This window comes from Haliotis rubra, unplaced genomic scaffold (genome assembly GCF_003918875.1).
Source record: "Haliotis rubra isolate DU_JTF1 unplaced genomic scaffold, ASM391887v1 Scf63, whole genome shotgun sequence".
NCBI lineage: Eukaryota > Metazoa > Mollusca > Gastropoda > Lepetellida > Haliotidae > Haliotis > Haliotis rubra.
The window spans coordinates 2,790,783-2,814,167 of NW_025767335.1; the positions used below are offsets into that span (position 1 = coordinate 2,790,783).

Genomic DNA, 23,385 nt, shown 5'->3' on the forward strand with positions numbered 1-23,385 from the left:
AAATCTCGATACCGACAAAAAGAGTGGCAAATATGTCATGCGCTAGGTTAAACACCCTGTGTAGTGAACTGGTTCTCGCCTGGGACAGCTTTATCTAAATACTCTGCTGCTAACCAGAGACTGATTCTTTTACAATTAAAATTAATCCTCTGTGTGGAATGACTCTCTGTTTAACTTTCTCAGTCTTGTCTGACAATAATGTCAGATTTTTAAAGATTTTTATCCAAATCAAATGAAACATAATGAGCTTTAAAGTTTTTACGTCACTGGCGTCACCGGTTTCCAGTATGAAGGAGAGTCATGTACTGCTATCCACACGTCAGTACTTTAACGGATTTCGTAACTTCCATTTCTATATGAAAAAAGATATTCTTCCAGAATGCAATACGAAATTGAAATTATAACATTTATACTGACATGTTTGTTGTTGACTTTAAGGTACACTTCAGTTTATCGCACGTGACGGAGACTGTAACACGAAACTGGTTACCCAGGTGCGCTTTCCGAGCGAAATATAATCTCAGCATTTTCTTCTTTTCACTTAGAAAATATCAAATCCAACTTTTTTCCTCTAAAAATATTAACGAGTTCCATTTTCCCCAACGAAAACCATGACTAACACATTTTTTTCTATACTGAAATGACAAATTGATAATTTGTCGAACTTCACCGGAACGGCACGGTCCAATTCAATTCAAAGCAAGAAAGAAAGCCGAACCCAGGGATATTCCAAATCTATATCACACTCACTATGTTATTACACCCTGCCATCAATGCTTATAGGAACGCCGAATAATGACATGAGATAATGATAGCGTATAACTGACTCGTGATCCGCCATGACTTCACCAAACATGTCCAGGTATTCATGGGAGCTCTCCCTCGCCAAACGCATCATGTTCCTGTGAATACAGAAAGACCATTTCCTTCGTGGGGGACGAAGAAATCAGACCCGCTTGTGTGCGCTTACCCTATCATTCCGATCCGAGAACTGTAATCGTGGCCTGAAATAATGTCAACGGCCGTAACTATGTAAATCCGAATGGATTTTGTAATAACATACAATAACAACCAACTCCTATAGATATTTAATAAAGGAAGACGTGCACATTTGGAGAAATGAATGAAACTCTGATTCATAGTTAAACCGTTTCAGTACGGCTTTCAGAGCTTCTACCGCTTTGTGTGAAAATGGATGCCTTGCTCCCATACGAATTGAAATTTTGTGTATCGTTACAAAAGAAATCAGATATGAAATGGATATGAAAGAATTCTCCCGTTATTTATCAGCACGTGCACGCATACCAATAGGACGCCCGGATCTTAAAGATGAGTTTTTTTGACATATCGGATACTTTATCACAATGATTATATTAATAGAAAATAACGACCGCTTGAGGAATGAATAGGCTGAAAAACACCCTGATGACTTCCATCGAGCTGCCATTGATGGCGCGGCCTAATTCCTAGCCTGGGACATTATGATTAGAAAACTTTCTGAGGCTAGAGATTTTAGCGAGCATCAAATTAGTAAAACCCTTCTTTGGATATGCAACGAGCAGTCGTTGGAATTAATCTCCGTGGCACACGTATCGATTGGCCATAACCTTCTTAATCCCTAATCGAAATTATGCCTTTAACGGCCTCGTTGAAAAATTACTTGCCCGTTAGAAGCATATCATGTCTAGAGTAGTTATTGCAGCTCGCAAAACAGAGCATTATAATCCGGGTCGTTTGGTCACGTGACTCATCATTGCCATATCAGGGTTGATGGCGGATAGTTGGCAATCGATGGGCAATAAGGCTGTTGTAAAGATATCTTTCCTCTAAGCTTACTGAACTGTGTTGCATTATTTTCTGAATTCTTCGCAGACACGACACTGGGAGAAAATGTATTTCAACGAAATCCAATCGTTGGCGTAAATAGGATTAGACGGGTTTATATTGCATAAGTTCTGTTAGTTTTCTCAGCGGAAAACATTGATGGATTTTGTCCAGACGAACAGAAAGTGTAGATTACCCCTCAGTGTCAAAGGGTCTTTGAATGAATCTTCACCATGCTTTAAGAGAAAAACAATTTTCACAGTAAAATTAATGGTTATTGCTAAAGGTTCAGATTTAATCATGCTTCAAGGGCAGGAACAGATCGAGTTCTTACCGGTTACATGTTATTTCATCCCCAAAGAGACATATGTCTTTCTCGGAATAATATTTCTACGCATTCGTAGAACCTGTTTATATCGATAATTGGGAAACATGTTCATATATACTAATTAATCATTAAAGATCACTGATCTATAATCATGAGGTACACCCTTGACTGGGGCCTGACGTGTATATAAAATCACATCATGATTACGCATTGTACTAGTCCAGTGGATACAGCGTTAGCTGGTCACATAGGAGGCTGTTCGATTCCTTACATGGTCTCAGTGACCTGAAGTCCACTACAGGTGCCCCCATCGCCACAGGTGTATGGATTACAAGTTGCTGAAACCGTAGACTAACACTTAGTCTCTGAATATATATGATTCTGATACAAACAAATAACTTTTCAATTGGAAAGGAACCCCAGTGAGCTCGGAGATTCTGAACCGGGGGAAAATCTAGACTTGCTTCAGATAGAGTTCTTAAAGTGCACGAAGGGTTGGGCGATGGGAAGTAACGTGGCTCTGGGACTGCAAGACATACTACTGAAACCAAACCAACTTCATTAGATTTCCTCATTATGGTACAAGCATTCCCATACAAAAAATAAACTGATGGGGAAATAATAGACTTGCACATGTCTCTAAGGTAATAATTAATAGTATAAATGAAAATTTCTGAAAAATATATAGAACAGACTGGCGTCTTTGTACTGTCCGATTATTTAGATTTGCATCTTAAAGGATAGAATTACTGTACGTCCATGGACTCAGCATTCAGAACCGCCTTGGAGCAAGGCTAGGGAAATACGGATAACTATGCACCTTTGTTTGTTGTGGCTAACACTGAAACAAGCAGGAAATTGTTATTCAGGGATGGTTAGAGACGTCTCGATAAAGAAATATTCTTTTTTGGGTTAAACCCAGTTTTTCCGAGTACACCTCATTTTGTTCGGCAGTATTTTGAAGGAACTGTAATCCATCTAATCACGAACCATCGCATACAATACAAATTGTTGTTTAGATTTATGATAAATCGAGAGTTCACTCATGGTCTAGAAGGCAATTTTCCTCCAAGCAATAATGAAAAGGGGTCGAAGATTGGTCTAGCGTTCAATCGATGTCTTCAGCTCTCGCTCAGATGATCAAGTTGGGCTTCATGTTTGCATTGTACGTTTTTGCACTCCTGTCTGTTTAGCCCTTCGCTGCAACACGTTGCCGGTTACCATATAGGCTAAAAACTTGCCCTGGATCTAGTCTGTCTCACAGTCCCTGAACCACATTAATTTCCCTACTGCCAAGCCCAATCTGCAGTGCTAAAGCCCTAAATAAAGCAAGTCTAGATTTCCTCAGGTTCAGGTTCTGAATCTCTGGTCTCCCCTAAGGGCTCCTTTTCAATATAAATGGGCTTGTTTGTTACTATCAAAATTATATATATTCAGAGACTAAGCCTTAGTCTAGCCGTGGATCATACGTACAAGCGGGCAACAGGCATTCATACGTACTGACTGGAATGTCTGTTCCATTCGTGCAGCCACGTCAAGCAGCGGGATCCGACTAACCTTATCAGGCCACAGGAACCTGATTACTGCGATAGGGTAACCGACCAGATGACTGTTATCAGATGCTGTTATTCGACGTCATGGCTTATCAACGTCACTTATCCATTTCTACAGGAACATGTATAAAAACACGGGAAAGTAGTTTCACGTTCGAGAGACTCCGCTAACATGCAGTAGATGGAGTCGATGGTTGCGCGGGCAGTTTTGATATCTAGATGGGTCATTTGACATGCAATTCACGTGGTTTCTAAATCACACGTAATGTCCTCCCCGCTGCGTCGCCCCTTGACCTGACATTCCACACTATTACTTAAATCACTTAATTAATGTGGTGAGGTTCATAAAGTTACACACTCGTGTTGAGACGTCACTGGCGTTTGATCCTACAACTGCTGAGTTAAATCGCCCGAAAATCTCAATTGCGATGCCCCCGGTTTAAATCGAATACTGGCCATTACTCTGCACCTCGGTCTGGTCAGGCGTGAACTGGACAAGAATTCAGGGGTCGTCTCATAAGTTAGGAAAAAATTCTCTTCATCAGCGAAGCGGCTATTTAAAAGTTTTTATGTCCCCACTTTCTCCAGAAATTCGTTAACTGGCATGTTTTTATGCGAATTTTCTGTCTAGGTTATTTTGAGGATTTAAGTTGGTAGAAATCCCCCAGGCTGTTACTATAAATCCTAGCTAAGTGCAACCGTTCTGTTCACTACAGTCCCAGAGTCACGTTGTCCTCGTGTGGATGTTGTTCAACAAAATAAAATGATCAGAAATGAAAAGAAGTTTGCAGTGCTATTTCTAATATCATCGACTATTTATAGCTGAAATACAGTGTTTCTTATGAAAACAAACAACGACGGGTAATATGTGTATCATTCACGAAAATATTAAAAGCTGTGAGAAAAACCCCACAAAGGATATAATATTTTCCTGCATGGCACGGGGCGATATTGTTGCTCATTTAGAATGCATGAATATATGTTTATTCTTGTTCTCGCTTACACCACTGCCGGTGATAAATAGATAAATATATTTCCTTCTCTTTCTCCTCTGTTCTTAGAGTAGTTTATATTCCATATAAGAATGTGTGCCGTTGAGATCTTTTCGAAACCTTAAAAACTGACTGAGTTTGGTTTTACGCCGCTTTTAGCAATATTCCAGCAACATCACGGCGGGGGACACCAGAAACATTAAAGACGCCCTGGTCAAAATAACGTATAACACGTAATAACGTTTTTTATCAAACACTTTAGTCAACGGATATTAAATGACAAAATGAAAAAAAAAATGTTATTTAAATTTTAATATACTGATCTGTATATCATTACAATACAGAGTGTTTTGATATTGCTATATACAACTGATGAAGATGAGGATTTACTCATCTTGTCTTACAAGGCATTATTTTCTTCGTATCCGTGAGATGCTCCCTCCCAATACCATCGAACGGCCCTGAAGGGCAAACTTGAAGAGCGATGTGTTTGTTATGAAGGAATGTGTTCTCAAGGCTCCAGGGTGTTGATTCAAAAAGTAGCAATCACGGTTATCATAATAATATCTCAAATTAAAAGTTATTCCAGTAAGACCAAGTCAATATTGTATATGCCTCAGAGTCGTGAGGGACAATTGGCAAGCACCGAGTTGAGAAAGTGTTTGGCAAAGACTATTACCAGTCTTATTCTGTGTTTGATGAAAACCGCTGTGAATTTTCTTCTGACTGAATTGATTATCTGCCTTATCAACATGGCTTTCAGTGACGCAGCTGCCTTCTTTAAGCTACCAGTATTTGTAATAAGAATCAATATCATTGGCATGATCCCTATCGTCTCTTACTTAGCAATCAACATTATCATCACTATAACTATCATCACTTGGGTCTTCATTACAGGTATCTAATCGAGTTTTCACCATCATAACTAACCTTAAACAACCCTATGATGACGTTGATGATGTTGGTGGCCGTGACCATCATCGTCATCATCATCATCATCATCGTCGTCACCATCATCATCATCATCTTCATCACCATCATTATCTCCACCACCATATATATTACTTATATGGGGGCGGTGGGGTAGCCTAGTGGTTGAAACGTTCGCTCGTCACGCCAAAGACCCCGGGTTCGATTCCCCACATGGGTACAATGTGGGAAGCCCATTTTTGGTGTCCATCGCCGTGATATTGCTGGAATATTGCTATAAGCGGCGTAAAACCATACTCACTCACTCATCCTAATACCCATATGACCCCAACTCACCACAATCTCTACAGCATCAACACTGCCCTCACCACTACTGCCAGAGACCCACCAAGACAACGAGAGGGTGACTTTCATGACTATTGTGTAGCAACATCCCCTGATATTGCACCCTGTAGTTAAATAATAGGTTTCATTAACTCTGACTTCAAGGGATAGTATAAATGTCCAGGTTCACACAGTCGTGATACTAAATAAATGTGTTTATATAAGTAGACACTCCGCTTGTCCATTGAAGGGTGTTAAATTACAATCGATGATTCTGTAAGAAGGCAAGAAACGTCGAGAATGAATGAATGAATCAGCGAATGTGGTGACTTCATCTTTCCGACAGTCATCTTTCCTTTGTTGAGTAATACCTCAGCAGCTATGGCCTTTGGCTGTCTACACTTCACAATTCTAGAGGTACAAACAAACATGCCCTTTCTACCTGATTTCAAGGAGCGTCAAACGACTCTTGGCCAGGAACACATTTAAGATCTCAGTGAGGATCGATGTAGTAGTCATCCGGAGGACATTTCAAAATGTGACGCCACAGAGACCAACTTATGTTTTACACAGTACCCTATTTAACTTGTACCATATATTAGCGGATTCATTGGGTTGAACAATTGTCTTGGCACTGCATGTGTTTTTAATGAGTGTCACTCGTTGATCAGGATAAGCATTTTCAAGAACATCTGGTCTGATACTATCACCACTCTACAGTGAATGACTGACTGACTGAGTTTGGTTTTACGCCGCTTTTAGCAATATTCCAGCAACATCACGGCGGGGGACACCAGAAATGGGCTTCACACATTGTACCCATGTGGGGATTCGAACCCGGGTTTTCGGCGTGACGAGCCAACGCTTTAACCACTAGGCTACACCACCGCCCCCTATAGGGAATGATAAACCAACAGTTACGGTCGAAAGTCGAAATGGTCTGTTTATGGTCAGATATATGAATACTTTTAAACTGCAGTCAATAATATTTTCGGCTAGTTTACGACAGTCAGAAAGTAATAGAATGTGTGTCAATAAAACACGTGGATGACGGCATGAGCATAGATATCGACAGAATCTCATCGGTATGCAACAAGAGATAAACACTGGGTACTGAGAACACTGTCATGGGATCCCCCTGGGGCGGAAATAAAAATCCCAGTTACGTCTAAGTCTGAAAATGCCAACTAAAATGTCAATCGATGAAAATTATATCATTTTAGAGTAGAAATCATGGGACATTTGGTACGTAACCATTTGATGCAACGCTGAAAGCGCTGCCATCTCTACCACAACCACAAGAGCAACAACATCTTCATCTCATCACCACCCACCATCATCTTTGCCGTTAATAACACTTACTACCGCTATAATTATGATAACTTAGTTCAGCCAATACTATCGTATGGCTCTGTTGTTTGGGGAACACGTGAATTCAGGTGTATAAATGCTATCCAAAATAGGGCATGTCGTTTCTTTTTGGGTGTAGGTCGTAACACCCCGAACTTAGCCGTAAGAGGCGAGAGGGGTAATAAAAATCCCAGTTACGTCTACGTCTGAAAACGCCAACTAAAATGTCAATCGATGAAAATTATATCATTTTAGAGTAGAAATCATGGGACATTTGGTACGTAACCATTTAATGCAACGCTGAAAGCGCTGCCATTGCTGGTGTAGGTCGTAACACCCCGAACTTAGCCGTAAGAGGCGAGATGGGTTGGTATTCTAACCTCACAAAACATCGTATTAAATCTGTCCGTTATTGGAAACGCCTACAGTCTTCTAGGCCCGATAGTATTATAAGCAACATTCACAACTGGTCATTGTCCTTCCGTAAGTCATGGGATAACAAAGTTCTACAATTATCAAATTTTGGGGATTTACCTCTTGTTGATATGTTGCATATTTCACCAATGGATTTCATTTTCATTAAAGAGAAGTTGTTTGATATTCATTATTCTAACTGGTATTCACAACTATGGGATGATACTGGTCGTTGTTACGGCAATAAACTACGAACGTTGAGGATGTTTAAGACCTCTTTATCAGTATCAACATATGTCCGTCCTATTTTCAATAGGTCGCAGCGAAGTACCCTTGCCAAACTACGATGTGGAACTTTACCTCTGGAGATTGAGCTTGGTCGTTTTTCACGGCCTAAAAGCCCTCTTGAACAACGGCTATGTAAATATTGTAAGAATAGTGCAGTTAAAGGCGAGGACCATTTTCTATCGAAGTGTTATATATATTCCGATATAAGGTCAGTTTTAGGGCAAAAGGCACGCTCTCTTAACCCTCTGTTTAGCTTGATGACTCCTGTTGACCAGACCATATTTATTATGGAATGTGAAAACCTAGTATATCCCTTAGCTGCTACAGTGTTATTTATGTTTAAAAGAAGAAAATAACGTACGATATTACACCACCCACCTTTTCTGTAAGTTTTACTATGTGTGTATGGAGCTATATTTTATTTATGCAATGTTTTATGGATTTTATGTGTCTCGTAGGCCTGTAAAGGCCGGGCAGATGTTTCATATATGATACAGAAGATTTTATATATTTTGTAAACATCTGCGTGACACAATAATAAAATACTCTCTCTCTCTCTCTCTCTCTCTCTCTCTCTCTCTCTCTCTCTCTCTCTCTCTCTCTCTCTCTCTCTCTCTCTCTCTCTCTCTCTCTCTCTCTCTCTCTCTCTCTCTCTCTCTCTCTCTCTCTCTCTCTCTCTCTCTCCCACAACCATCCCCTCAAAGCATCACCCAGTGTGATATATACAGTGCCATTTAGGAGGTTTAAGCCGTTTTGGCTGAGTGGGTTAGATACCTGACTTTGTGTGCTTGCGATTTGGTGCATGTGGGTTCGAATCCCGGATGGGACTCAACCCAACAAAAGTACTAGAATCTGTAGTTTGCTGATAAAGTACAATCCCAAATATAGCATGTGTTATCACCCAGTGTAAGTAAGCAGCAGTAGAGAGATTGTTGTCGTATCTAAACATCTCGCATTTAGTTTAAATTTCATATTGTAAGTTTATTTTGTTGTTGTTGGGATTAATTCAACACCTCAATACACCTTTTGAAGCAAAATAAGTAGGAAGTTGATAAATAATGTCACAATGCTCCTTTCAAAGTATGAATGTTTACTGAGTAGGGGTGTCTTGCTACGTCCAATACTATTAGTACTATATTGCCTTTGTGATAGTAAGAACGCACTGATCATTGCAGCAGTAGGATTCTGCCTGGAAATGGCTATGGAATGTATATCTACTTCGGTATGATGGATGCTACGCATGCACACTTCCAGACCCCGAAATCATTATTTACAAAATATGGAAGTGTCAAAAAGCGAACAAAGGCAGCGAACATGCTTCGGTAAATGAACATTCCGTTCACGCGTGGTTGCTGTCTGGAGTCGACAGCAGCACGGGAGGCACGGATCAAAGCGAGGGACATTCCAGTGAGAATTGGCTGAGGTCGTCTTTAAGCCCACGATGCATATGTGCCGAGCTTCAACACAGCCGTGGTGGGTGTATTTCGAGCCAAGGGTGCAAGTCATTTATCATAGTTTACACATGTACAAAGTACAACCGACAAAACTCCAGAACGAAGCCTCGAATGCATTCATACTTTCTTTTCAGTTTCTTGTCAAACTAAGAACTTTCGACATTTGTAGTCTGTTAATGCGTAAGATAAAGCACGTGCTTCATCTATATCTAGTACGAAACGAAGTCTGCAATGAGGTCGAAAGGAGGAAGTAATTTAAATTATCTGTTCAATTGGCTTCACGTTTCGTGTAGGTGTTGAGACATCTGTCAACAGCCAACGGTTCCAAATGACTAGCATCTTATGGTAAATATCTCGTTGTCAGCAACAAAATTGGTTGTGCAAGTGCACATATGTTTCCATCTCTCGCAATTTATCAGCCATTCCGTGTTCCACATGCATAGCGGTTCCTATTTTACATGACACCCACTAGCCGGGGCAGCTGGTTCTGTGTTAGTACGCCAAGCACCCATTGCGCTAATTGATTTCTATAGACTGCGCCCTGGTCTGCGGGTGACATCTGGTCGCGGAGCTAATGTATAGTTTTTTTCAAACAGCCGATCTTGTCACGCATGTTCACTTGTTTCTTATTGCTGAGTGCATACCATTCCGCACTACACAGTTTACAGTACCACACAACACCAGTCAAGCTGCCAAGACGGGGTTCCGTTGCTACATTGTGTAAACCGTGTCCCACTCCGGTCTTCTACAGTTGCTATTTGCCATTACTTAACAACAGCCACTGGTAGAATGTAATCGCTGACTAACATCTCTGGTGATTAACTGCCTTGATAAGTGTGCATCAATCACAATGTCAGACTAATGGAAGTCTAGTATTACTTATTTGCATGTTATGAGCATATGGCATTTTCATGTGGAGCTTTGCGCATTATATATACGTGGATTACTCAGTAGATTTATGTGGTAGCCTATGGTATGTGTTTTATAGGCCCGTGCGAGTCCTTGTCACGAAGTGTTCACATCCAGCAGAGCGCTGTGTGCTCAATAATTGGAAGCGATGGGAGATTACACAAGCGTATGTCTCAGAGAAATACCAAGAAGATATATGTCAGTGTGACAATATATGGTTATAAGCTTGTTATAAGCTTGTCATAAGTTATTACATACGCTGAGGTTAATACCCTGTTGATCAGTATAAGACCATATCGTTATAAGCTGTTATAGACGCTGAGATTAATACCCTGTTGATCAGTATAAGACTATATCGTCATAAGCTGTTATAGACGCTGAGGTTAATACCTTGTTGATCAGTATAAGACTATATCGTTATAAGCTGTTATAGACGCTGAGATTAATACCTTGTTGATCAGTATAAGACTATATCGTCATAAGCTGTTATAGACGCTGAGATTAATACCCTGTTGATCAGTATAAGACCATATCGTCATAAGCTGTTATAGACGCTGAGATTACTACCCTGTTGATCAGTATAAGACTATATCGTCATAAGCTGTTGTAGACGCTGAGATTAATACCCTCTTGATCAGTATAAGACCATATCGTCATAAGCTGTTATAGACGCTGAGATTACTACCCTGTTGATCAGTACAGGACTATATCGTTATAAGCTGTTGCAGACGCTGAGATTACTACCCTGTTGATCAGTACAGGACTATATCGTTATAAGCTGTTGCAGACGCTGAGATTACTACCCTGTTGATCAGTACAGGACTATATCGTCATAAGCTGTTATAGACGCTGAGATTACTACCCTGTTGATCAGTACAGGACTATATCGTCATAAGCTGTGATAGACGCTGAGATTAATACCCTGTTGATCAGTATAAGACCTTTATTATCGTCATAAGCTGTTATAGACGCTGAGATTAATACCCTGTTGATCAGTATAAGACCTTTATATCGTCATAAGCCGTTATAGACGCTGAGATTAATACCCTGTTGATCAGTATAAGACTATATCGTCATAAGCCGTTGTTGACGCTGAGATTACTACCCTGTTGATCAGTACAGGACTATATCGTCATAAGCTGTTATAGACGCTGAGATTACTACCCTGTTGATCAGTACAGGACTATATCGTCATAAGCTGTTATAGACGCTGAGATTACTACCCTGTTGATCAGTACAGGACTATATCGTCATAAGCTGTTATAGACGCTGAGATTACTACCCTGTTGATCAGTACAGGACCATATCGTCATAAGCTGTTATAGACGCTGAGATTACTACCCTGTTGATCAGTACAGGACTATATCGTCATAAGCTGTTATAGACGCTGAGATTACTACCCTGTTGATCAGTATGGGACCATATCGTTATAAGCTGTTGCAGACGCTGAAATTAATACCCTGTTGATCAGTACAGGACTATATCGTCATAAGCTGTTATAGACGCTGAGATTAATACCCTGTTGATCAGTACAGGGCCCCGTTCCTCAAAGCGATCGTAGCGCTACGACAGTCGTAAGTCTATGATAAAGTATGGGAGTAACGACTGTCGTAGCGCTACGATCGCTTTGAGGAACGGGGCCCAGGACTATATGGTCATAAGCTGTTGTAGACGCTGATATTACTACCCTGTTGATCAGTACAGGACTATATAGTCATAAGCTGTTATAGACGCTGAGATTAATACCTTGTTGATCAGTATAAGACCATATCGTTATAAGCTATTATAGACGCTGAGATTAATACCTTGTTGATGAGTATAAGACTATATCGTTATAAGCTGTTGTAGACGCTGAGATTAATACCCTGTTGATCAGTATAAGACCTTTATTATCGTCATAAGCTGTTATAGACGCTGAGATTACTACCCTGTTGATCAGTATAAGACTATATCGTCATAAGCTGTTATAGACGCTGAGATTAATACCCTGTTGATCAGTATAAGACCATATCGTCATAAGCTGTTAAAGACGCTGAGATTAATACCCTGTTGATCAGTATAGGACCATATCGTCATAAGCTGTGATAGACGCTGAGATTAATACCCTGCTGATCAGTATGGGACCATATCGTTATAAGCTGTTGTAGACGCTGAGTTTAATACCCTGTTGATCAGTATAAGACCATATCGTTAAAAGCTGTTAAAGACGCTGAGATTAATACTTTGTTGGTCAGAGAATCCTTGTGGGATCAGTATAACACTTTGTCGTTATCAACTGTTATTTTCTGGATCAGTCTGACGATATATCGCTTTAGGGTGTTGTAGACGCTGAGATTAATACTTGTTGATCAGTATGACGATATATCGCTTTAGGGTGTTGTAGACGCTGAGATTAATACTTGTTGATCAGTCTGACGATATATCGCTTTAGGGTGTTGTAGACGCTGAGATTAATACTTGTTGATCAGTCTGACGATATATCGCTTTAGGGTGTTGTAGACGCTGAGATTAATACTTGTTGATCAGTCTGACGATATACCGCTTTAGGGTGTTGTAGACGCTGAGATTAATACCCTGTTGATCAGTCTGACGATATATCGCTTTAGGGTGTTGTAGATGCTGAGATTAATACCCTGTTGATCAGTCTGACGATATATCGCTTTAGGGTGTTGTAGACGCTGAGATTAATACCCTGTTGATCAGTCTGACGATATATCGCTTTAGGGTGTTGTAGACGCTGAGATTAATACCCTGTTGATCAGTCTAACGATATATCGCTTTAGGGTGTTGTAGACGCTGAGATTAATACCCTGTTGATCAGTCTGACGATATATCGCTTTAGGGTGTTGTAGACGCTGAGATTAATACCCTGTTGATCAGTCTGACGATATATCGCTTTAGAATATAGGTGTTGTAGACGCTGAGATTCATACCCTGTTGATCAGTATAGGACTATATCGTCATAAGCTGTTATAGACGCTGAGATTAATACCTTGTTGATCAGTATAGGACCATATCGTCATAAGCTGTTGTAGACGCTGAGATTAATACCCTGTTGATCAGTATAAGACCATATCGTTAAAAGCTGTTATAGATGCTGAGATTAATACTTGTTGATCAGTATGACAATGCAATTAGATGTTATAGACGCTGAGATTAATACCTGGCAAATAAGTATGACAAATGTGGTTATAAGGTGTTATAGACTGTTAGGCGATTATACTGAGGCTCAGCGTGACAATATGTAGTTATAAGATTTTTAAGAAACTCACTTTTTTGACAGTGCCTTTGCCTAAGCGCCTCTGAGCAAAGTTGTTGGAAAAGGCGCTATATAAATACTAACTTTATTTTTATTATTATTATTATTATTATTATTATTATAAGCTATTGTGGGCCTTCAGATAAAGTAGTCAGAGAGCCGTGTGATATGGCTGGGATACTGTTGAGTGTGTCGTAAATATTATAACCAAACATTACATAAAATCTTGCTTTACTGCTACAACTGCTGCTACTACTAAGACACACGCACACACGCACACACGCACACGCGCATACGCACACACGCGCACATAAAGCAAATTTACACCCGCCGGGACTGACTCAACAAACTTGAAGAATTAGATATCGTAAATCACTCGGAAACTACCGATGCATTCCAGTTAAGCTTCTGATATACTGCACAACTGCTGTATATACGTTAAGGTGCTAAAATATCAGTTTATATCAATTAAGATACATCCCTAATGGAATAGCGGTGCCTCGGAAGTGAGCCCAATAGATGCAGCCCGTCGCTAATCGGCTCAAGCACAGAAAATGTGTTCACACCATCACGCAAATCTTTCCACCGAGTATCGCACAACGAGTCTCCAGCGTGAACTAATCGATGTGTATACAATCAAGTGCATTTCGACGTACTTAAATCATTCTCTGTGACCGTCAATACAGTGAGTATGTATTATAAACCAGTTACGTTCCCGGTGTTGAAAACACTCCATTTCTAACACTTATCAGAAAAAAAATATGTTAGGCAGAACATTCTAGTTTTAAATGACACAAACCCGTACAAAGGACATCTGGCACTTAATTTGACCCGAATTGCATTTCAAGTGATCCAGAGCCCTATTTAGAGCGAACATTGTTTTGCAATTGTGAGAAACAAACCGACGGAAGGCCAATTTCATTAATGTACTTTGTATTGCCCGGCTTTCACGTGCTGAGCACCTGACTCTATAACCGTGCAGTTAAACGTGACATTTACACGTGACGAACTGTTGTAGATTTCACATGTTCCGTGCATCTGATCGACACCGCCTGACTAAGCGAGGATTGTTATCTAATCAATTACTTGTACATTTCAGCTAATACATACACAAGCGACCTACATAGACGCCGGTTTGAAAACAACACATACATACCAACGGCCAATTCAGCTCTCTCTTGGGAGTTGCTGACAACATTAATATGTTGTTGACGAGAAAAATCGTTTTGAAAAAGACAACTGAAAAGTCAGCTGTTCAAATTAATTTGAACCTCTTGGCTGGTTATGATTAACAGAAAAATGTGAAGTTTTGGCATACTTGGCAATTACATAGGAATTCAAATAACGAAACGAAGCCATCATGGCCTTATCTTTGTCGTCAAGCCGATAGGGAACTCGAAGTAATGCCCCTATTTACATTACTAGTTTGCGATTGTCGTATTTTAAGAAGAATATTCGGGATTTATTGTGGCATCAGACCAAATATATCAACCTACATTATGCAATATTTTGTCGAAATTGCTGCCATTTACATTCTCAGTTGGTTACGACGGCAAAATCTGATAACCCAACTCAGAGGCCTCATCCATCAACTCTCATACGGTGCTCCAGGTTATATAGACGCAATGATTACACAGTTTGGTTATAAAATTGAAGTTTTGCCAGGAGGAACCATGCACAGTGTGTCAGGAACGTTGTCTTTTGTTCATCCTATTTCTCAAGATATTCGCTATCGATCGTTACATCACACTTTGTGGCTGCTGTTTGTTACAGTATTTAATTGACTATCAGGATCATCACCATCATCATCGTCGGCATCATCATCATCATCATCATCATCGTGTCTGTCATTCAAACGCCAGAAAAATTAATGAATAATTAGTATTGTAATACTATAGCAATATACAGTCTTCAACATAACTGGTTCAACATAACCAGCTTCTTCTACATCATAATCATCATCAATCATCATCACCATCATCATCATATTCGTTTCAGTTTTCCAAACTCCAAGAGTACTATTCTCTTCTCCATCAAGAATTAATTAATTAATTAAATTTGATAATTATTGTATTTATTTAAGATAATTCTTCCGCATAACTGGTTCATGAACGTATGTCAGTTTCTTCATCATCATCATCATCATCATCATCATCATCATCACCGTCGTTGTAAGTTAACTCGTAAATAAAAACCTGTAGTCACATTCCAGCGTGTAACAAATGAGAGTTTATAATGAAGTCCTCCTGAGGGAACTCTTTAGGAATTTCGTGATTAATCATATTTCTGTATGTTGAAAGTCTGTGCCTAACGACTTCAGTCTCATTACCTTCGCTGATAACGGACGCCGCATAAATAACCCGTCTGGTCGCATTGTCTTGGACAGGGCAGCTTTCCAGCCTACGTTATCTATGTATCTAACAGATATACGTGCATGGTCCTGTCACCCTCCCACTGCAGTCATTTGTCTCCGTGAGATATAGGCAATGAGATCGTGATGGTGCAAATCGGTCAGGTTTAGGCTCCGCGAGCATCAGCGCGTACATTTGAACCTCGCCATGGAGGCGACAACTACATCACACGTGGGACTTGTTGGACTTTAAAATGGCCAAGGCGAGGCTATCAGGTGACCAATTACTGCTAAAGTCTTGACAAAGAGGGAAAAACAATATGTCAGCACTCGCTGAATCTGAACAAAAATCAATACATGATTGTTAATTCGTGCTGTAATTAATCCAATTACTGGGTAGTGATAGACACAAGCATCCTTCAGTTAGCCGAGCAGTGTGTCGACTCTCATAGCTCATTACAACAGCCAATTTATACTTGTTGATGTAACATTCCCCTTGCTGTTACAGATATGACACGGTTAGATTCATTGACAATCCTGAACGTAATGTTGTACTCGGTCATATTGACAAAGCGGGAATACACCCCTGACTCATCTTTCAATGGTATCAATAACTAGGAAGGCAAGGCCTTGTGAATCTTTCTATGAGCCTGTCTAGCTTATGTTATTGATCGTAAGTTTAAACGTTACACGAATCAAACATGTTAAATGTTGTATGAGAAGACAGGATTTCAGCCTTTTTAATTCTTTCAGTGACAAATTTAGGTACAGATGCTGTATCACTAGAGAGAGGAAATAGCATCTGCATTGCGTAGATCGATCACTGGATTGGCAGATTCAGATCCGATTTCATACACATCGCCTATAAAGCTTGAATATTGCTAACTGGTGCGTTAAACAATAAACAAAAAACAATGAAATCGAGAGTGCATCGTGATAACGCTGATACAACAAACTGGCGAAAGCGGATTTCTTTTCCTTAATTGCATGTACTCGGTCCCAATTTTCAAATAACAGACCGACAAATAGTAAAGGGCTTCGGACACAGTCCCTTACATGTCTGGTAATAATAAGCTGAAGTAGGTTCTCAAGCTTGAACTTCCTGCTTTTCGACACGCTATACAAAAATCAATAGAGACATCAAAAGAATGTTTCCTGACCTAGTCTCACGATTACTCGTGTTCTTGGTACATATAATTATATTGAACTACACCTATCTAATACTGTACTGAAACCACTACACAAAAGACTACTCCCTTTAGAAGACTCGACTACATAGCCCTACCTAATGCACGTTATACCACACCTGTAGCACGCGTGGTACAGAGATCGATAATATATAAAATAGTAATGTCCTGAACAGAACTACACTGTTACTCCGTCAGACGGTTAACTCCAAATATATAATCAGAAAATCAACTTTCATTCACGATACTGTTGAAGCAGTGTCTGGAGTCCTGGACAATTAGCTAGAGATTTCAAATAGCTGTTGAATTCAGTAACGACAAAAAGAACGATTTGATCTAATCCCAATGATTTAGAAAGTGTTAGCGTTGGTCGATAAAAATGACTTTTATTATGGGCTAGTTCTGGTAACCCTTTCTACAAACCGAATGTTGTTTTTCTGACATATACATCACTGAAAAACATGAGATAAAGAGGGTTTATTATGTTTGCAAAGATGTAAACTATGATATGTGGGTCTTGTATGTAAATGAAAGCATAAAAACACGATATTAACTAATGAGCATTTCTATAGCGCCTTCTCGATAAGTCATATGCTCAAAGCGCTGAACATGGCAAAGATGAAATCTGGATACTTTTTTTAAAGAGATGTGTCTTCAAATGGGCTTTGAAACTCTCCAAAGATAGGCAAGTTCTCATGTCAGTAGACAGACATGATAATCTTCTACTATTAATGCAATATGCATGTTTATAACACAATTAGGTGGTACTTACCCATATAACACGGCCGCCCCTGCTATTCCTCCCCCACACTGGGCAATACAGTACAATATTCCCCTCAAGGGGGTCACTTTGCACGTAATCGTCATGGCAAGGCTGACGACTGGATTGAAGTGGGCACCTGATATATGTCCAAAACACTGGACAAGAGTCGCCATTGTAAATCCGAATGAAAACGACACCAGCAATATATCGTATCTATAGTCTCTAAAATTCTCACAAAACAACGTGGCGCTGCACCCAAGCAGAACATAGAACATAGACCCTAAACATTCCGAGATGACGGCTCTCCAGAACTCTATGGTCTTAATCTCGGCCTTCATCACCATGTTGGCTACCTCACACAGCCGTAGTTGTCGATAGTTCCTGGCCACCGGCTGACCATTGTGGACATGGGAGTACTGGCCTGGCATCCTCCCGGCGTAGGATCGGGAAGACATCGAAGGAATGATTCCAATGGATTGATTTCTCCGCCCTCTTGTAGTAGACGAGGCCTTTACTGGAATGGTTCCTTGGGTTTCTTTTAATGTTCCGTCAACTTTGAAGATGCCGGATACGGAACGTTCTTCATTGCTTCATCAGTCCTAATCTTCAAATAGACAGTTTTACTCACAACTTGAAATTTATTTTTTCCTTTCAATTAATTAGCTCCGTTTGTTGCCAAGAAAGAAGAATTCTGCTGCTCATGGGTGCTGTAACAGAGGAAAACTCTCACTAAGGGCGATAACACTGCTGAGAACATTGATCAGGGAGTTATATTAAAACTGAACCTAATTTCAAGCATTTCTCAAAACCTGTTATTGAAGTTCAAATGCAATTTCCCGATTTCACAAATTCTCTTGTAGTCATTCGCGCTTTATTTCCAGATACGGTTTTATTTGACACTGAAAAATGAACTTATCGAGATGTTGTTGACAGACTGTCACAAAAGTCGGATCAATTGAGCTTTCTCATACCCATTTGGTCCGTGCTACAAATTGGCATGCCCCTAGTATCCCCCACTCCGGCACACGTATCCTGGTTTTTCAAGCCCGTGAACGTTATTTGTCAATTTGTTGACATCAGCTTAGAAGCATCTGTCAAATTACTGTTCCCATCAATACAGTCTTTTCACCCTCCCTGATCTCCCCTCAAGAAGTAATTTTCCTCAGATGATATTACGAGATGCTGTTCTGATGAAGAAAGATGAAGATGATACATCAATATATCCTCAGCTGGCTGCAGGGAAAATGAGTACACACGCTGAAACCAATTCTACGTCAAATATGTTCCACCGTTTCAATTTGGTTCAAGCATTAAATGAGGAAGTGATCTTACTGGCGAAGTGAATAAGCATTTGTCTTTAAATTTTAAAACAGTTCGAAAGTTTGTAAGACATATGTCAAAATCATGATTATACATACGTGTTGGCTTGGTTGAAGTGACGCCTTTCCCTGTGGAGCGGAGGTAGCAGACTGAAGTTCAAAGCAGCAAGTTTTACTTTTGAAATGCAAAAAATGAAATGGATTCCAAGTCTGGGGTTGTCAAACTCTGCTGAAACCCTCCCCGGACTGTTCTGCGCGAATATAAGAACTGGGTTCCAGTCAATCTCTTCTCTTTACCTTCGTGAATTTTAACTGTGAACAACTCGTTATGGTGTGTTGAAGTTGTTTATCTACGATAAATTACTACAAAAAACGGCGAATGATGACACGAAAGGATTTACAACACATGTAATACTTCCATGCGACAAGTGAATAGCCAACTATTCTCACTCTCTTCTGTTTGTACAACCCTCTCGTCTGCCGCTTCTTTCAGTCTTGAGCAGACGACAAACACACATGGCGGGAACCTCTCGTACAGGCTCAGGTAGACTCTCACTCGCAGATAGTTCCTGATTCCAAAGCCTCTGGCTTCAATCCATATCTACACCACGAACAAAACAATCAGACTTTTGACGTAACATCCTCTCCTCCTGTGAACAAAACCTCCGGTCAAACTCTGTAACTGCTATGAGAACTTTTAGTTTGGTATTCATTCAATCTCTGCAGCGCCGCATGTCGCGATACAGCTGAACAGGACAATATTTGAGTTCCCTCAGATAGATCTACTTATCGCGGGTCATAATTGGACGAGCTCGGCCAAGCTTCATTCAATTTGCCTCGATATGTTTGCTCTCAAGCCTCCGATCTTCGAACGTCCAACCAGTCTCCAATAATTCTTCCCTCCAACTTGTTTGAGTCGTCTGCTGCCGAGCCTGAGTGTCGTCTGCTACAGCATGTGGTCCTCAGAAGCTCACAACAACGCTACTTGCTTTCGACACCACCATTTCCCGATGCCAACCTTTGTCCGAGGGAGCAATTCTATTCTAACTCGCGCTGCCTTCTCCGTTTTGACGATCGATCCAACAGCTGTTGGGTGTGTGAATCACGCTTTAAGCTGTTACGTTAGATTATTGTTATACAGTGCTAATGACTCTTATGATCGATCATCAAGCGAAGTATTGAACAACAGATTAAATACAATAGAACGTTAAGATGCAATTCAGATACTCTACATTACCATGGTGGGAAGTCAGCCCTCTGAATACAAGAGACTTGATGCGAAGACGTAATTGTTGAAGAAAATAGCGAAAAAGTGAATATGGGGACTCATTAGAAACCGATTACTCTTTTCAGCTTTTGCTCTGAAGATCAGACCCGTTATCTCTAATTATAAACCTTATCAGCATCTTTTTTAACCCAAACCACGTAATCAAATAGTAATTCACCAAAATCTTTGTAGAGTACAACACTAACATGGCCGGAGTGATGCTTGTCTGAGAGGAGGGAAGATAATAGGAAGCCAGACTTCACATGCACGGTGGGACTCGATATCGCCGAAAACAGCAGATTAGTCGGAAAAAAGCATTGTCCTTGGTGGACACTGTAATTGATGTGTGTATAGGGAGGAGGGAGAAAAAATATGTATGTGCACCGGAAAAAAATATGATTGAGCTGGAAAAGCTTTGAGGATACATGAATAAAACATAGCTTGTCTCAACAAATCTTACCACTTGTATTAAATCAATGAAATCAGAGATATCCTGATGATGTTACTTTTTAATGTCTTTCACCGTTGCCATATCGATGCCGGCTTGATTAGCTGGCAACACCGAGTAATGCATCCAATTACGTTATTACTGAGTATTCTGATTATTGTAAATATCAAAACATCACGGTTTATATTCAAATTATTTTCTCATTTTTGTTTACTTCGCATTCGCAACTATAAAATATACATTAACCGATGCAGAAACGGTGTCATGTTGCTAAACGCTCTCTGTTTTAGCAGTTCAGGTGACTGAGAAAAGATTTTGTTTATAAATCTGAGAGCCCTGAAATATGTGATAACTCTATTAAGCGGAACAATAACGAATGATTGCACAAAGCTTTAGTGATGTATAGACGTCGGAATGCGCGATACTTCAACATAATGACAGTTGTTTGGCAACTAGCACGCGTGAATTAACTCAGTGTAAGTCAGTCGGGTAATATATGCCGAGCATTGTTCAATGTTTACCTGTAAATGAGGGCGGTATACACTTGAACGAACCAGGACAACACATTTTAAGGGGACCAATGGGAAGTGATGTAGCACTGTTTATATTGCAAATGATATAAAAGATCGGCTGTCACAGGTGGGAAGTATATAATCAATACAGTGAATTATGTAACTTTCAGAGTATTGTTCAGCTCTGCATCCGCGCAGTTGGCCTAATGCATGGTATATGAGACCCAGTTTTTAATATAGCTAGATTGTATCACAGTAATTACAGGGCCTGGCAGTGATACGTCTTAAATATAGGAAACACAACTTCAGTTAATCAGGCCGTTGTCGAGCAGTGCCACTTTAGCTGAGTGTTTATTTCCTTTCATTTATGTATTATTGGGGTCTGAAGCTCTTGCAAAGAAGGCAGGCTCCGATTAACGAAAGCCTAATGATGCCATTTTGGCACCATCAGTTACTTTTTAAATCGAAATTGCTCCTCATTTCCATTATTTGAACTATTTTCGATTATTTGATAACTTTTAACTCACTCACTCGATATTTTGAGTATTTTGTTTTTAGTGAGATTGTATTTTCAAATGTCTTTTAAAAACTCGAAATTTTGAATTTTAAACCTCGTTATTTCGATGATTTTCGAACATGTTATCGAACTTCGAGTTTTGAAAAATAACGTGAAATGCAGGAAACAAATAATCGAAATTAGAACATAACGGAATTAACGAGAAAAACTCGAAATTGACCAAAACCCCAAAACCTAAAAAACCCACCACCAAAACAACAAGAACAAATAACTGAAATGACGAGAAAATTCGGTTTAGAAATATAACATATGATACCGAAGAGGCACCACTGGGATTTCATACAGACTGCAGGATAATATCGTGCTTTTTATCATTACCCGGATACATAAACGACTATTCCCGTGGGACTGTTCGTCTCAATCGTTTCGATGAAGTTTCTGAACATGCTCGTGAAATATTAACGCGTGCAGGTTAATGTACGGGTCTCATTGTGACTACAACAGTGGACAGGTGATAATGGCATATATCTATACATTGAGAAAACAATGTGTCATGCATTGTTTAATTGGCGCATCGTAACATATCATTGCTGATTAAAGGAGTGACTGAATGAGTGAGTACGGTTTTACGCCGTTTTTAGCGATATTCCAGCAATATCACTTCGGGGGACAATAGACAGAAATAGCCTTCACACATTGTACCCATGTTGGGAATCGAACCCGGGCCTTGGCGTGACGAGCGAACGTTTTAACCACTAGGCTACCCCACCGCCACCGTTAAATAAAGGAATATAGTAAACAATAATCGCTATACGATAATACACGAATATCATAAAATCTTTGTAAAAAATTAACTAAGTCTAATGAATTTATCTTGCTTGAAAATGTTATGAGATAAACGCTTGATTGAACAACAGGCACCAACAATTGGCTTCAAACACCATACCAAGGTGGGGAATCGATGGTTTTAACAACAGCTATTGCCTACGTAGTAGCCCCTGCTTTTATTGGAAATAGGTCAGTAAGATCACAGACAATATATCCGTCATTAAAACGGTTTGTAAATTCTTGTATCCCTCATGTCGTCACAGAGTGTCCAAGTAACAGATACTACAGCTATCAATGTATCCTCTCTTGTCTGAATCCAAGGCTCTCAGAGACCAATCACCACGGCAACCGGAAACTGGAGACCCAGGTGGCAGGTGCGTGTAATGGCACCGGTGACGGATATTCCGGCTATCATGTGTCAGAGCGGGAAGGTAGTTAGCCAAGGTCGGGTGTCCCAGGGGATGTCAGCAGTCTGCATAGTAATTGATGACTAATCGGCTACACATCACATGTAATTGGCGTAGTTGTGGGGCTTTCCCCTGCATTAAACAGACCGCGGTCATACACGC

General features: G+C 40.1%; 1 protein-coding gene across 1 annotated transcript in view; it reads right to left on the reverse strand.

Moving 5' to 3' along the window:
• The window catches only part of LOC124256518 (aquaporin AQPAe.a-like), an 81,578-nt gene extending 61,311 nt beyond the window's left edge, over window positions 1-20,267 (reverse strand). The window contains exons 1-2 of the mRNA XM_046690508.1: window positions 19,344-20,267; window positions 17,935-18,632 (exon numbers count right to left, since the gene is read on the reverse strand). Of these exons, the coding sequence (XP_046546464.1) occupies window positions 17,935-18,380 (446 nt within the window). The 5' untranslated portion in view covers window positions 18,381-18,632; window positions 19,344-20,267. The remainder of the gene's footprint in view (window positions 1-17,934; window positions 18,633-19,343) is intronic.
• Window positions 20,268-23,385: the final 3,118 nt, after the last annotated feature.